Genomic DNA, 16,828 nt, shown 5'->3' with positions numbered 1-16,828 from the left:
GTCCCACATAACTTGCAGATAAAAATACATATAATATTTTCATTTTACTCAACTGTATCCTGCCTCTCTAGATTCATACCAATGGCACCAACTTTCTAACTTTTGAGTGGTTAAAATATTTCTAGGTGAGCAACACATACAAATTTCTGGACAACCTGCTACTCTTTCAATAGAAATGCTGATCTTCATATATACATCTTTTCAAACATATGAAAGTAAAATATACTAACTACAAAATAGGATTCTTATAAACTACATATTACTGTTAAACTAAGCTAAAATTATTCTGAAAATGTTCAGAGAACACATCAGAAAACACTAAGTCGAAGAGCCTCAAAGATTATTCTTTAGTGTTGACATCTGAACAAAAACACTTCAGACTTGCAAACAATGAGTGAAATTTATCTTCAGAATCGTGTTAGCTATAGAATGAAAAAGTCACGTCACCTCCGCAGTGAACTTCACTTTAGCAAAAGAGTAAACATATTTCCTCCATATCAGCTGCAATCAAGGCATTAGCAGTATGCCAAGATTGATTATCCTAGGAGCCGTTGCTGAGAAATGGATGTGTGGCACAGGTTTTTATCACTATAGTCTGCAAAAAACAAGTCGCTTATTTAGATACCCTAGTTGTAATAAGTGACATTATTAGGCAGTTCTTCTATTTAAATGACATAAGGATTTAGTATATCAGCAGCTTATAATACACAAGCCCTTTCAATCTGATGATTCCTCTCTCTACAGAGGAGTACTTTTTTCTGTTTATAATACAAGTGGTAATAGAAGACCAGATGGTTGACTTTTAGCTAAGGGAAATGACATTTAAACAAATAGAAAGACAGCATTTAGAATATTCAGGGATTCGAACTATAACCTAAATACACAGTATTCATTAAAGGACTATTAGTGTTAACTATATAAAGTGACCATTTTGTAATGCTAATTAGTAAGATTGTTTCTTAGGTTGTCCATCAGTTTTATTTAAATATTATCTAATACACTGTAAAATAGCTTTATTATTACCATATTGTTACATTTCCAAGTTCTCCTTTTAATACACTATACCACCAGTACATCCTAATAACACTTAATCAGTTCTTTCTGAAATGTAAAATTGTCTCTACTTCTTACATTTCTGCCAGTAATAATGATGTTATTAACATACTCTACAATTCACAAAGAAAAACATAAGAAATAACTACATTCCTTAGTCACCTCCCATCACTCTGCTGTGGTAATGGATTATTATTTGGTGAACAATGTTTCACCTTTTGTGTATAACGCTGACATCTATGGTATCAAAGACAGCCAAAAACCTTTAAATTAAATAGCCAGATATCTTTAGTAGCCCTCAGATAAAAGTAAAAACATGATTTTTCTAATAAGTACAGATTTGTTTCCTGTAACAACAGCAAAAGACTGCTATGCACTAACCACACTAACCACAGAATACACTGAAATTTCCATAATCATATTCTATTAATATGTCTATTCTCAATACAAGGTAGTTACTATGGTTAAGACATGAAAATTCAGTAAATAAGGTTTTATTTAAAGATTTTAAAAATGATCCTTCATTTTACAATGAACAACCACAGAAAATCCTAAAAGGAGAAATTTATAAACTCCAGGTAACAACATTACCCATCATTAAGCCGATAAACCAATAAAAGGGCCAAAAGAACAAATTATCTGTATAGTAGTTAAATATGTTCAAAAGGCACATGTATGTCTACAGAAATGCAGAAACTTTTATTACCACACAACCTAATTAGTAGGCAATGAATGTTGCAAGGGCAACTTAGCCTTCATCATAATAAAACCACCATAGCATTTCAGGGGCACCAATGCTTCCTTCAAAATGACAACAAGGTAAGCCCAGTATGCCTCAATTCCCCCAGTACTTTAGGAGACTTAACCTTAACTAAGTTCAGTATTCCATAGTGATAAGTCAATTCAGAGCCTGGTGAATTTTTATTCTACTTAAAGAAAGGTCTGAAAAATATGCGGTCCTAAATAGAAGTCACTTAGGAAAAGAAATATTTAATCAGCACTCTGCTCTCCTGGTACACAGTAAGAGGAACAGTCCAATATTTTCTACAACTTTCACCTACCATTGTGTAAGGCAGTCAGGTAGTCTTACCATTGGAAATAGCTTAGCTTTCAATTCTATGAAGACTAGAATGACCACAGATTGGCCAGTTCAGCAGAGTGGTAGGCTCCACAAACATCTTCTGAGAAGTCATAACATCATGCATTTACTTGGGAGCAAGTTTGCAGTAGAAACCAGTAGAACAAAGGAGTAGAAGTAGAAAAGAAACTAGCACCCTATTCATATATATCTAGATCTGCCCACCCTTCAAGTATTTTAAAAATATCTACTAGCTGCCAAATCACAGTTGAAATGATATGAAATCAACTGCGATTAAAATGAGTCCCTATCACCAAGAATCTTACGCTCTAGATCAGGGGGTCAGCAAACTTTTTCTGAAAAGTGACAGATAGGAAATAGTCCAGGCATTGCAAGCCATATAGTTTCTATCACAACTATTCAACTCTGACATTTTAGACAAAGCAAACACAGACAACAGACAAATGAATGGGCATGATTGTGTTCCAATGACACAATAATTACAAGAAAGGCAGCAGGGAAAATGATTATGCAGGGTCTTGCAGGCCACCATAAGGCCTATGGCTTTTATTATAAGTGAAATGGGGAGCCAATGGGGTCTTTAAGCAGAAGAGTAGTGACATAATCACTCTTAAAAAGCATCATCATCAAAAAGGATGACCTTATCTGCTGTGTGGAGAATATCAACGGAAGGGGTAGAGAAGCCAGAAAATTGGAAGGGTATAAGCAAAGAAAACAGTTCAAAAATTACTGCAACAAAATGAGAGAGATGAGTTCATCTTGCAAACTAATGGATGGTAGCAGTGACAGTAGCAAAACGTGGTTTGATTCTGATTATATATAGAAGGTATAATCATGATTTGCTAAGGGATTGGATGTAGGGTGAAAGAGAAGGAGAGTAAGGATAACTCTAAGGTTTGTGGCCTGAAAAAGTAGCATGGGGTTTTCTTTACTGTGATGGGAAGTGTATGGAAGGAGTCAGTTAGGGAAAGAAAATCAGGATTTTAACTTTGGATACAGTAAGTTTGAGATGACCATTATTCATTAAAGTGAAGATATTAGACAATTAGACATGATTCTAGAGTTCACGGAAGAGGTTATAGTTGATATACATTTGAGAGTAAGTTAAAAAGTACTGTACATAAAACCATGAGACAGGATGAGGTCAGCTAAAGTATAAGTGTAGATAAACAACAGAAAATTTAAAATACGAACCTTTAGTTAACTCCAGGGTTTGAAGATCATTCCAATATTTGGATATGAGGAGGAACCAATAAAGGAAATTCAGAAGAAAGATAGGAAAAAAACCAAAAAGAGCAGTGTCCCAAAAACTAAGTGAACCCAGGTTTTGAGAACAACTATTTCAAATACTAACAATAGGTCAAGTATGATGAGGACTGAGAGTTGATCACTGGAATGACAACAAGAGAAGTCATTAGGGACTTTGACAAGAACCATCAATGAAGTGGTGGAGACCAAAGCCTAACTGGAATGAGTTCAAAAAAATAATACGAAGCTCAGAATGGAGTTAACTATACACAACTCTTCCCTATAGGAGGATGTGGTATCCAGGGAGTTTGTTTAGATGTAGATTTTACAACATATTTGTTGATAGGAATTTATTATATTTCAAAATGCCTAACTATGCCACAGTTACCCCATGGATTAAAAGCATAGTCCTGGATTATCACACAATATTATACTAATAAACATTATGAAGTATGTTTCTTCTTAATTGGCTTTATAACAAAATTTTAGTGTATTTCTGAGCCCTGTCCCTACATTCCCTAAGGGAATAGAGACTAAATTAAATAGAGGTTTACTTTGCATTTTGCCTCCTGTGCAAACCAATAGGAGAATGCCAACTCATTTTATTTTATTTATTTATTTTTTTTTTGAGACGGAGTCTCGCTCTGTCACCCAGGCTGGAGTGCAGTGGCCGGATCTCAGCTCACTGCAAGCTCTGCCTCCCGGGTTTACGCCATTCTCCTGCCTCAGCCTCCCGAGTAGCTGGGACTACAGGCTCCCGCCACCTCGCCCGGCTAGTTTTTTGTATTTTTAGTAGAGACGGGGTTTCACCATGTTAGCCAGGATGGTCTCGATCTCCTGACCTTGTGATCCGCCCGTCTCGGCCTCCCAAAGTGGGATTACAGGCTTGAGCCACCGCGCCCGGCCAACTCATTTTATTTATTTCTTATTTGCTACATGCTCCTACTTCCAACTAAATTCTTTTTTCTGATAAAGCAATAGCTTCTAGCAGCAAACTGAGGAATTCCTGTAGAATATACAGAAAGGCAACATACTCAATATATTTGAGCTCATGACAATTTGTTTCTTTCGAGAGTCACAAATTAATCTCATATCTTTACAGTAGCCAATGCTTAGTTCATACATAACCCCAGGAAAGAATTATTGGCTTCAGTACCTTCAAAATAAACAAAACAAACAGCATCTTTTTTTCCCCCCTCTTTTCTTGACACAGAGTTTCACTCTCATTGCCCAGGCTGGAGTGCAGTGGCGCAATCTCGGCTCACTGCAACCTCCACCTCGCAGGTTGAAGGGATTCTCCTGCCTCAGCCTCCCAAGTAGCTGAGATTATAGGCGCCTGTCACCACACCCGGCTAATTTTTTTGTATTTTTAGCAGAGAGAGGGTTTCGCCATGTTGGGCAGGCTGGTCTCAAACTCCTGACCTCAGGTGATCTGCCTGCCTTGGCCTCTCAAGTACTGGGATTACAGGCGTGAGCCACCGTGCCAGGCCCACAACAGCGTCTTAACAGGGACTGCTTAGTTTCCAAATACCTAACAGTAAAAAGTAAAGCTGATTCATAAGCGTTGCTCGCCATGTGGTCTTTTAAAACTCTGGAATGGAAAACAAACAAAAAAGAACTCTGGAAAGAATAAAATGATCCCACATCACTACATCACTTAACCAATGATTTGTTTATGTTCTTTTCTGCCAACCTACAAACAAGGCTATTTCTTTAACATGCTAAACTCTACAGGCTAGATTCCAATGAAGAATTTTGGTGTTTGGCTTTCTGAAGCACCTACATACAAGAATAAACTTTCTCAGTCTGGAATTCAAAACATATTTTAATATTGTTCATTTTATTAAGCAGCTCAATCAAGATATGAATGGTAATATCTTCATCTTATAAACAACAATGATTTTTCTAAGAGGATGCAGAGGTAAGGGTAAGAAACTCATTTCATAAAATATTGTACCAGTGTGCTTCTGAGATAGCTAAAAAAAAGGGACAGACAAAAGGGGTAGACCCTGCAAACATTTTGGCTATCTTCTCAGAGCACTCCAAACTTGGATGAAATTTTGTTATAAATCACCTTGATTAAAGGAACACATTTGCTAAAGTGGTTCTGTAATAGCTACACAATTCTTAGGACTTGAATAACCCAGCGTAGAAAAACTGGCAAGGGAAAAACTCTCAAAAACACTGGCTTCTCTTTCAGAACCAATACTGCCCCTGATCAGAAATACTTCCCTGTGTTTTTTTAAAAATAATAAAGACAAATACATTTTAAAGTAAGTATAATTTGATGAGATGGGAACAGAAATAGGCAAAGCGTATTCTGAAAGAAGTAGTAGTGGCATCGTGAGGGTTACAGATTCTGAAGCCACTACTTGTGTTTCAATCCTCTCACTGTTTGAAATTGGGCAAGTTATTTAGCCTCCTTCTTTAGATTACCTATCAGTAAAATACTACTATTACCTACTCATCATGTTGCTGTTGTGAAAATTAAACAAGTTAACTTTTGAAAAGATTCTCAACAGTATGGATGAAGTACAAAATAAGTGTTGACCAAGATTATTAGAATGATGTACTGTATACTTACAAATTTGTCTAACAAAAGTGAATGGAATACACCCAGAACAAAATGGCAATGTCATGTAATTTGTACATTTATCAAATATATAAAAACTCAGTAACAGAATGCCCTACTGGTGTTCTACCACACAGTAGAGTGATTATGGTTAACAATATTGTGTTGTATATGAAGGAGCTACTCAGAAGACTGATGTGGAAGGAGCATCTGAGCCCTGGAGGAGGAGGTTGCAGTGAGCTGAGATTGTGCCACTGCACTCCAGCTTGGGCAACAGAGCAAGACCATGTCCAAAAAACAAACAAACAAACAAACAAACAAAAAACCAAGAGGATTTTGAATGTTCTCACTACAAGGAAATAAAAAATACATGAGGTGGAAGATGGCCGAATAGGAACAGCTCCAGTCTCCAGCTCCCAGCACGAGCAACACAGAAGAGAGGTGAATTCTGCATTTTCAACTGAGGTACTGGGTTCATCTCACTAGGGATTGCTGCTGCAGCCCGACCAGCCAGAGCTGAAGCAGGGCGAGGCATTGCCTCACCTGGAAAACTCAAGGGGGAAGGGAATCCCTTTTCCTAGCCAGGGGAACTGAGACACATAACACCTGGAAAATCGGGTAACTCCCACCCCAATACTGCCCTTTACCAAGGGTCTTAGCAAACGGGCACACCAGGAGATTATATCCCACACCTCGCCGGGAGGGTCCCATGCCCAGGGAGCCTCCCTCATTGCTAGCACAGCAGTCTGCGATCTAACTGCAAGGCAGCAGTGAGGCTGGGGGAGGGGCGCCCGCCATTGCTGAGGCTTAAGTAGGTAAACAAAGCTGCTGGGAAGCTCGAACTGGGTGGACCTCACAGCAGCTCAAGGAGGCCTGTCAGTCTCTGTAGACTCCACCTCCGGGGACAGGGCACTGCTAAACAACAACAACAACAACAATAGCAGCAGAAACCTCTGCAGACGCAAACGACTCTGTCTGACAGCTTTGAAGAGAGCAGTGGATCCCCCAACACGGAGGCTGAGATCTGAGAACAGACAGCCTGCCTGCTCAAGTGGGTCCCTGACCCCTGAGTAGCCTAACTGGGAGACATTCCCCACTAGGGGCAGACCGACACCCCACACCTCACACAGTGGAGTACACCCCTGAGAGGGAGCTTCCAAAGCAAGAATCAGACAGGTACACTTGCTGTTTGGCAATATTCTATCTCCTGCAGTCTGTGCTGCTGATACCTAGGCAAACAGGGTCTGGAGTGGACCTCAAGCAATCTCCAACAGACCTACAGCTGAGGGTCCTCGCTGTTAGAAGGAAAACTAACAAACAGGAAGGACACCCACACCAAAACCCCATCAGTACGTCACCATCATCAAAGACCAGAGGCAGATAAAACCACAAAGATGGGGAAAAAGCAGGGCAGAAAAGCTGGAAATTCAAAAAATCAGAGCGCATCTCCCCCTGCAAAGGAACGCAGCTCATCGCCAGCAACGGATCAAAGCTGGACAGAGAATGACTTTGACAAGATGAGAGAATAAGGCTTCAGTCTATCAAACTTCTCAGAGCTAAAGGAGGAATTACGTACCCAGTGCAAAGAAACTAAAAATCTTGAAAAAAGAGTGGAAGAATTGATAACTAGAATAATTAATGCAGAGAAGGCCATAAACGAACTGACAAAGATAAAAACCATGACACGAGAAATACGTGACAAATGCACAAGCTTCAGTAACCAACTTGATCAACTGGAAGAAAGAGTATCAGCGACTGAAGATCAAATGAATGAAATGAAGTGAGAAGAGAAATCTAAAGAAAAAAGAAGAAAAAGAAATGAACAAAGCCTTCAAGAAGTATGGGATTATGTAAAAAGACCAAATCTACGTCTGATTGGGGTGCCTGAAAGTGAGGGGGAATATGGAACCAAGTTGGAAAACACTCTTCAGGACATCATCCAGGAGAACTTCCCCAACCTAATAGGGCAGGCCAACATGCAAATTCAGGAAATACAGAGAATGCCACAAAGATACTCCTCGAGAAGAGCAACTGCAAGACACATAATTGCCAGATTCACCAAAGTTGAAATGAAGGAAAAAATCTTAAGGGCAGCCAGAGAGAAAGGTCGGGTTACCCACAAAGGGAAGCCCATCAGACTAACAGCAGATCTCTCAGTAGAAACTCTACAAGCCAGAAGAGAGTGGGGGCCAATATTCAACATTCTTAAAAGAATTTTCAACCCAGAATTTCATATCCAGCCAAACTAAGTTTCATAAGTGAAGGAGAAATAAAATCCTTTACAGATAAGCAAATGCTTAGAGATTTTGTCACCATCAGGCCTGCCTTACAAGAGACCTTGAAGGAAGCACTAAACATGGAAAGGAACAACCGGTACCAGCCATTGCAAAAACATGCCAAAATGTAAAGACCATCAAGGCCAGGAAGAAACTGCATCAACTAACGAGCAAAATAACCATTTAATATCATAATGGCAGGATCAAGTTCACACGTAACAATATTAACCTTAAATGTAAATGGACTAAATACTCCAGTTAAAAGAAACAGACTGGCAAACTGGATAAAGAGTCAAGACCCATCAGTTTGCTGTATTCAGGAGACTCATCTCACATGCAGAGACATACATAGGCTGAAAATAAAGGGACGGAGGAAGATCTACCAAGCAAATGGAGAACAAAAAAAAAAAACAGGGGTTGCAATCCTAGTCTCTGATAAAACAAACTTTAAACCATCAAAGATCAAAAGAGACAAAGAAGGCCATTACATAATGGTAAAGGGATCAATTCAACAGGAAGAGCTAACTATCCTAAATATATATGCACCCAATACAGGAGCACCCAGATTCATAAATCAAATCCTTACAGACTTACAAAGAGACTTAGACTCCCATACAATAAAAATGGGAGACTTCAACACCACACTGTCAACATTAGACAGATCAACGAGACAGAAAGTTAACAAGGATATCCAGGAATTGAACTCATCTCTGCAGCAAGCAGACCTAATAAACATCTACAGAACTCTCCACCCCAAATCAACAGAACATACATTCTTCTCAGCACCACATCACACTTATTCCAAAATTGACACATAATTGGAAGTAAAGCACTCCTCAGCAAATGTACAAGAACGGAAATTATAACAAACTGTCTCTCAGACCACAGTGCAATCAAACTAGAACTCAGGACTAAGAAACTCAATCAAAACCACTCAACTACATGGAAACTGAATAACCTGCTCCTGAATGACTACTGGGTACATAATGAAATGAAGGCAGAAATAAAGATGTTCTTTAAAACCAATGAGAACAAAGATACAACATACCAGAATCTCTGGGACACATTTAAAGCAGTGTGTAGAGGGAAATTTATAGCACTAAATGCCCACAAGAGAAAGCTGGAAAGATCTAAAATTGACACTCTAACATCACAATTAAAAGAACTAGAGAAGCAAGAGCAAACACATTCAAAAGCTAGCAGAAGGCAAGAAATAACTAAGATCAGAGCAGAACTGAAGGAGATAGACACAAAAAACCCTCCAAAAAAATCAATGAATCCAGGAGTTGGCTTTTTGAAAAGATCAACAAAATTGATAGACCGCTAGCAAGACTAATAAAGAAGAAAAGAGAGAAGAATCAAATAGATGCAATAAAAAATGATAAAGGGGGTATCACCACCGACCCCACAGAAATACAAACTACCATCAGAGAATACTATAAACACCTCTATGCACATAAACTAGAAAACCTCGAAGAAATGGATAATTTCCTGGACACTTACACTCTTCCAAGACTAAACCAGGAAGAAGCTGAATCCCTGAATAGACCAATAGCAGGCTCTGAAATTGAGGCAATAATTAATAGCTTACCAACCAAAAAAAGTCCAGGACCAGATGGATTCACAGCTGAATTCTACCAGAGGTACAAGGAGGAGCTGGTACCATTCCTTCTGAAACTATTCCAATCAATAGAAAAAGAGGAAATCCTCCCTAACTCATTTTATGAGGCCAACATCATCCTGATACTAGAGCCTGGCAGAGACACAACATTTTAGACCAATATCCCTGATGAACATCGATGTAAAAATCCTCAATAAAATACTGGCAAACCGGATCCAGCAGCACATCAAAAAGCTTATCCACCATGATCAAGTGGGCTTCATCCCTTGGATGCAAGGCTGGTTCAACATACGCATATCAATAAACGTAATCCAGCATATAAACAGAACCAACGACAAAAACTACATGAATATCTCAATAGATGCAGAAAAGGCCTTTGACAAAATTCAACAGCCCTTCATGCTAAAAACGCTCAATAAATTCGGTATTGATGGAACGTACCTCAAAATAATAAGAGCTATTTATGACAAACCCACAGCCAATATCATCCTGAATGGGCAAAAACTGGAAAAATTCCCTTTGAAAACTGGCACAAGACAGGGATGCCCTCTCTCACCACTCCTATTCAACATAGTGTTGGAAATTCTGGCCAGGGCAATCAGGCAAGAGAAAGAAATAAAGGGTATTCAGTTAGGAAAAGAAGAAGTTAAATTGTCCCTGTTTGCAGATGACATGATTGTATATTTAGAAAACCCCATTGTCTCAGCCCAAAAATCTCCTTAAGCTGATAAGCAACTTCAGCAAAGTCTCAGGATACAGAATCAATGTGCAAAAATTACAAGCATTCTTATACACCAGTAACAGACAGAGAGCCAAATCATGAATGAACTTCCATTCACAATTGCTTCAAAGAGAATAAAATACCTAGGAATCCAACTTACAAGGGATGTAAAGGACCTCTTCAAGGAGAACTACAAACCACCGCTCAGTGAAATAAAAGAGGACACAAACAAATGGAAGAACATACCATGCTGATGGATAGGAAGAATCAATATCATGAAAATGGCCATACTGCCAAGGTAATTTATAGATTCAATGCCATCCCCATCAAGCTACCAATGACTTTCTTCACAGAATTGGAAAAAACTACTTTAAAGTTCATATGGAACCAAAAAAGACCCCGCATTGCCAAGACAATCCTAAGTCAAAAGAACAAAGCTGGAAGCATCACGCTACCTGACTTCAAACTATACTACAAGGCTACAGTAACCAAAACAGCATGGTACTGGTACCAAAACAGAGATATAGACCAATGGAACAGAACAGAGTCCTCAGAAATAATACCACACATCTACAGCCATCTGATCTTTGACAAACCTGACAAAAACAAGAAATGGGGAAAGGATTCCCTATTTAATAAATGGTGCTGGGAAAATTGGCTAGCCCTAAGTAGAAAGCTGAAACTGGATCCTTTCCTTACTCCTTATACAAAAATTAATTCAAGACGGATTAGAGACTTAAATGTTAGACCTAATACCATAAAAATCCTAGAAGAAAACCTAGGTAATACCATTCAGGACATAGGCATGGGCAAGGACTTCATGTCTAAAACACCAAAAACAACGGCAACAAAAGCCAAAATTGACATATGGGATCTAATTAAACTAAAGAGCTTCTGCACAGCAAAAGAAACTACCATCAGAGTGGGAGAAAATATTTGCAATCTACTCATCTGACAAAGGACTAATATCCAGAACTTACAAAGAACTCAAACAAATTTACAAGAAAAAAACAAACAACCCCATCAAAAAGTAGGCAAAGGATATGAACAGACAGTTCTCAAAAGAAGACATTCATACAGCCAACAGACACATGAAAAAATGCTCATCATCACTTGCCATCAGAGAAATGCAAATCAAAACCACAATGAGATACCATCTCACACCAGTTAGAATGGCGATCATTAAAAAGTCAGGAAACAACAGGTGCTGGAGAGGATGTGGAGAAATAGGAACACTTTTACACTGTTGGTGGGACTGTAAACTAGTTCAACCATTATGGAAAACAGTATGGCGATTCCTCAAGGATCTAGAACTAGAAGTACCATATGACCTAGCCATCCCATTACTGGGTATATACACAAAGGATTATAAATCATGCTGCTATAAAGACACATGCACACGTCTGTTTATTGTGGCACTATTCACAATAGCAAAGACTTGGAATCAATCCAAATGTCCATCAGTGACAGACTGGATTAAGAAAATGTGGCACATATACACCATGGAAGACTATGCAGCCATAAAAAAGGATGAGTTTGTGTCCTTTGTAGGGACATGGATGTAGCTGGAAACCATCATTCTCAGCAAACCATTGCAAGAACAGAAAACCAAACACCGCATGCTCTCACTCATATGTGGGAACCGAACAATGAGATCACTTGGACTCGGGAAGGGGAACATCATATACTGGGGCCTATCATGGGGAGGAGGGAAGGGGGAGGGATTGCATTGGGAGTTATACCTGATGTAAATGACAAGCTGATGGGTACTGACGAGTTGATGGGTGCAGCACGCCAACATGGCACAAGTATACATATGTAACAAACCTGCACGTTATGCACATGTACCCTACAACTTAAAGTATAATAAAAAAAAAAATACATGAGGTGATAGATATGCTAAATATACTAATTTCATTAGTATTGAAACATCACACTATAACCCATAAATAATGTACAATTATTTTGTGTCAATTAAAAACAAAAAAAAAAACTCAATGAATATTTTCCTTGAATAGAACATTTAAAAAATTTACATCTTACAGTGCTGGTTATCTTCTCTGATTACTTAGCAGAGACTTCATCTGAATCCTTTTGTACTGACATCCTCCTCTAATAACTCTTAAAAAGAAATCGACAACAACGATATGGTATTTATTTGCTCTGTTGTTCTGTCTGTTGATATCATTTCTGGTTTCAAGTACACACATGATGCTAAAGCAATTCAGAAGTGACTAGAATATCTCAGGAAATGCTAATAGTCATATGAAGGTGAAATTACATGAAAAATCTAACATTTTTTAAGGAGAGGAGGATACAGTGTCCATGATGAAAGCAATAGTAGAAAAATATGTTACCTGACAGCACACTATCATCTTTAACACTGTTATCACCATAAGGTAACAATTACTGTGTATTTAGCATTGTAGTAATAAACATCAAAAGCACTTGTACAGCTGAACCATAGTCTATTACAAATGGTAAATAAATAAGATTGATTATTTAACAGTCTATTGATCAAACTTACTTATAGGGCAATCAGAGGCTATTATGGTTCAAAATAAATTTATGATGACAATGTCATTATTCAGTTGTCTGTTTACATTGAGGATGAATACAGAGATAATGTTAGTTAACAGCCGCATCAATAATTTGATAGTGACACAGAAGATGTACAGTAAAGTAGAAAATTAAGCTATAATTATTAAAGTAAGAAGAGTATATACTGAGTAAACAAAAGGCCATCTCTTCCCCTAAGCTCTGTTACAGAAGCCATGTGATTGGTGAAAGGAGCTAACACATTGTATCTACTCTTCATTCTTCCATTTTACTATTCTTGCACTTTTTCTAGCTGTACAAGCAAAGTGGTTGTATACAATTTCAATATACACAATTTTGATTATCAAAATTTAAATAGGATGTTAAAAAAAAATAAAGCATAGGGTTTATTTGATTTTGTCAGACTTCCCACTAATAGTGGAAAATCTTTCTAAGCCAGGATCCCAAATGCATTTAGTTATCATGTCTCCTTTGTCTGCTCCAATATATGACAGGGCCTCAATCTTTCCGTGTTTTTTATGACCTTGACATTTTTGAAGAGTATTGGTCAGTTATATTGTAGAATGACCCGCAATTTGGAATTGTCTTATGTTTTCTCATGAGTAGACTGAGGTTGTAACTTTTTTTTCCTGCAAGTGCCCTTCTTGATGCTTCAATCAGAGGCTACATTATGTTGATATATCATGTTATGATGATGAAGATAAATCAGTTAAAGTGGTGCCTGACAGGTTTCACCTCTAAGGTTTTTTCCCTTTGTAATAAATATCTTGGGAGAGATACTTTAAGATTATGCAAAGTTCTATTTCTTCTCAAACTTTTTTCCAATAATTTTAGCATCCACTGGTAAATTTTGCCTGTAACAATTATTACGATGTTTATGTAGATTTTAAAAGTAACTAAAATATATAAAATATAATGGCTGAATTGTTCTTGATATAAATATATTTAAATTCTACTGGATGCATTTTTTCTTACATTCAAAATATGAATAAACATTATTTTCTTTTGTCAGCATTCAGTTAATGTTAATCAATTATGACACCAAAAAATAACATAATTGAAATGTTACTTACATAACTATGGCTTTTAAAGAAATCTGATGGACTAGTGGTGAGGATTTTGTCTCCTTCCAAACCAATTACTCTTTTACAAATATTTGATTTTGGATCACTTGGGCTTTTTGCAATCACAATGTCACCTCTGAGGGGGAAAAGTCAAAGAAATGTCTGTATTATTTATTAAGCATAAACACATGCATGGCACTGCTTTAATACTTTTATAAGGCAACTTAAACAAAGCCATAACCTTTATCCTCTCATATACTGACTCTTCCATACATTTACTGGTTTTGAGAACCTTTGCGACTGAATACTTTGGGTGAGAATCCAACAATAAGAGTGATGAAAAGGCTATCTAAAATTTCTGATAATTTCAGAAGATTCTAAACTTTCAGATAATTCCACAAGAATTATCTTTTTGCACTGTATCCACTATGCTTTACTCCTGTGTCCAAATTCTTAGAACCAAAATTGTGGGAAAGCAATTCTATATAGGCCAGGTACAGTGGCTCACAACTATAATCTCAGCACTTTGGGAGGCTATGGCAAGGGGATTGCTTGAAACCAGGAGTTCATGGCTACAGTAAGCTCTGATCGTGCCACCATGGGCAACAGACTGAGACCATGTCTCAAAAAAACAAACAAACAAACACCAAGAAAAAACCCAAATGAACCAAAACAAACAAACAAACAAAAAACCCTCCACACAATTCCATATAAATACTAACAAATTAAGTAAACAAATATTGCTGTCCAGGCAGTAGCACTGATTGACTTTAGGGTACACTAAAAAGGTAAAAACATCATCCATGTTTCCCTAGAACTCAAATAATTGAGGAATGATAGCATATAAGTCCTATAACCTGTATCAAAAGAACTTATATTTGAGAACAAAAATCAAAAGATATAACAAAATAAAATGCTAAAAGTTGCCCAAATATACACTCTGAAAAATAAAATGAGACATCAAACATATAAAACCAATAAGGGTCTGATTACATACAGAAGACACGATTTATGATAAGAAGAACTGACAATCTATTTGGTAATAAAAAATAAGAAAGATCCTAAAGAGTGGAAAGGAAGAAGACAGAACCTAGGACTAATGACCACAGTCAAACAGAACACAATGCTCTTTCTGCATAAAACGAGCAATATGTGAATTCTGTTGACTAACACACATTTAAAAGGATTTAACATATTTACTTATTAATTGTACCTAGTTCCAGAAATAGTTTAATGTTACTTATAATAAAATAAGCATATGTCAAAATAGTATTAAAAGTCATAAGAATAAAAGGAAAATGATGATGAAATCAGAAACCTAGTAACTGCTCTATAGAAGCATTAAAATGGGTTCTAAACTCTTTGGGAGCCAAGTCGGAAGAAATTAAGACCAGTTACATGGAAATCATTACTTAATAAAATAACAGTTTGGGAGGTAAGACAAAATTTTCCCTAAAAACTAAATCAAAGAGAAATTCACAAGAAACATTCTTATATAACAGAATGAAAGATACCATTATCGGAAATTTTACAGAAAGTGCAGAAATAGTATTTACAATGATGATCTCTTGAGGCTATTCTTGGTAAGAGTTGAAAGGTAGCAAATCATTACATTCTATAATTTGGATGTTGCCTTCTTTTGAAAATAGAATACGGTATTTTCTTTCTAAACAACTAGAACCATGTCAGTGGATGTGTTCAGATGAACAAATTTGCAAAAATTGTAACACACCATCAAAGTTGATTTTGGGTAGCTTTGGAGGAAGAGACGTTTTTCCATGGGTGTTTAATGAAGCTTAAGTTCTTTGATCAAATAATCAATATGACCCTTAAAACAAACTTTGCACTTGAATGGCAACATAGAAATCATAATTCAGTCGTGCTGTTTTTGTAGAAAGTAGTATTAACATAAACTTTATTTCTGGTAGTCTAACTAGACATATGCATAGCATTTAGATCAAAATACATATCCCTTGGATTCTTAACTCCTTCAAATAGTTTTAAAAGGAAGCTTATTAAAATTTTCTCATATTTATAAACAACTTATTCTACTACACAGTAAGCTTTTGAAAACTAGTGTCAATATCTCATTAATCTTAATATTCTCTATAATGTACGGTACATCTTATAAATTAGGTGCTCACTACTATTTATTGAAAGAATAAGCAGTAGTAAAAATTTGACTGTCTCAAGGTTGAGTGTTCTCTGCAGCTGACTGAAGAGACATCCATGTGCTTTAGATACTAGATATGCAAACTTTTACTCTTGCCTAAATGGAAGGTTATTTTACATTTAGAAACAGGCAGCCAACAACAGGACCCCTTACCAGGAGTCAAATATTCCCCTGAAATCTTGAGTTCTGTGCTGCGGGTAAAAGAAAGAGAATACTCAGGACAGTAATATTTTTTAAGTAAAAGTTACCAGCTGGCTACCTTGGCTCTAAAAGTTACTTTGGTATATCTCATAAATGCCAGATTTTGAGCTGTCCTGTAACCTGGATGAATAGAGTACAAAATAAGATCTTCAAAGAATATGAATTCATTTACTGAATGTAGTTATTTGTTTCACTTATCTGAATGCAACGAGTAATTGTTTAAAAAATATCAAGCTGTGTA

General features: G+C 37.0%; 1 protein-coding gene across 7 annotated transcripts in view; it reads right to left on the bottom strand.

Annotated features, from left to right (window-relative positions):
* The window catches only part of IMMP1L (inner mitochondrial membrane peptidase subunit 1), a 101,440-nt gene that overhangs the window by 16,100 nt on the left and 68,512 nt on the right, over window positions 1-16,828 (bottom strand). For all 7 annotated transcript variants that reach the window (XM_050759064.1, XM_050759067.1, XM_050759066.1 and 4 more), the window contains one exon: window positions 14,223-14,349. In XM_050759064.1, coding sequence (XP_050615021.1) covers window positions 14,223-14,349 — 127 coding nt within the window. The remainder of the gene's footprint in view (window positions 1-14,222; window positions 14,350-16,828) is intronic.

This window comes from Macaca thibetana, chromosome 14 (assembly GCF_024542745.1).
Source record: "Macaca thibetana thibetana isolate TM-01 chromosome 14, ASM2454274v1, whole genome shotgun sequence".
Taxonomy (NCBI): domain Eukaryota; kingdom Metazoa; phylum Chordata; class Mammalia; order Primates; family Cercopithecidae; genus Macaca; species Macaca thibetana.
Note: the sequence above shows the minus strand (reverse complement) of the source record. Positions and strands in the feature narration are given on the sequence as shown.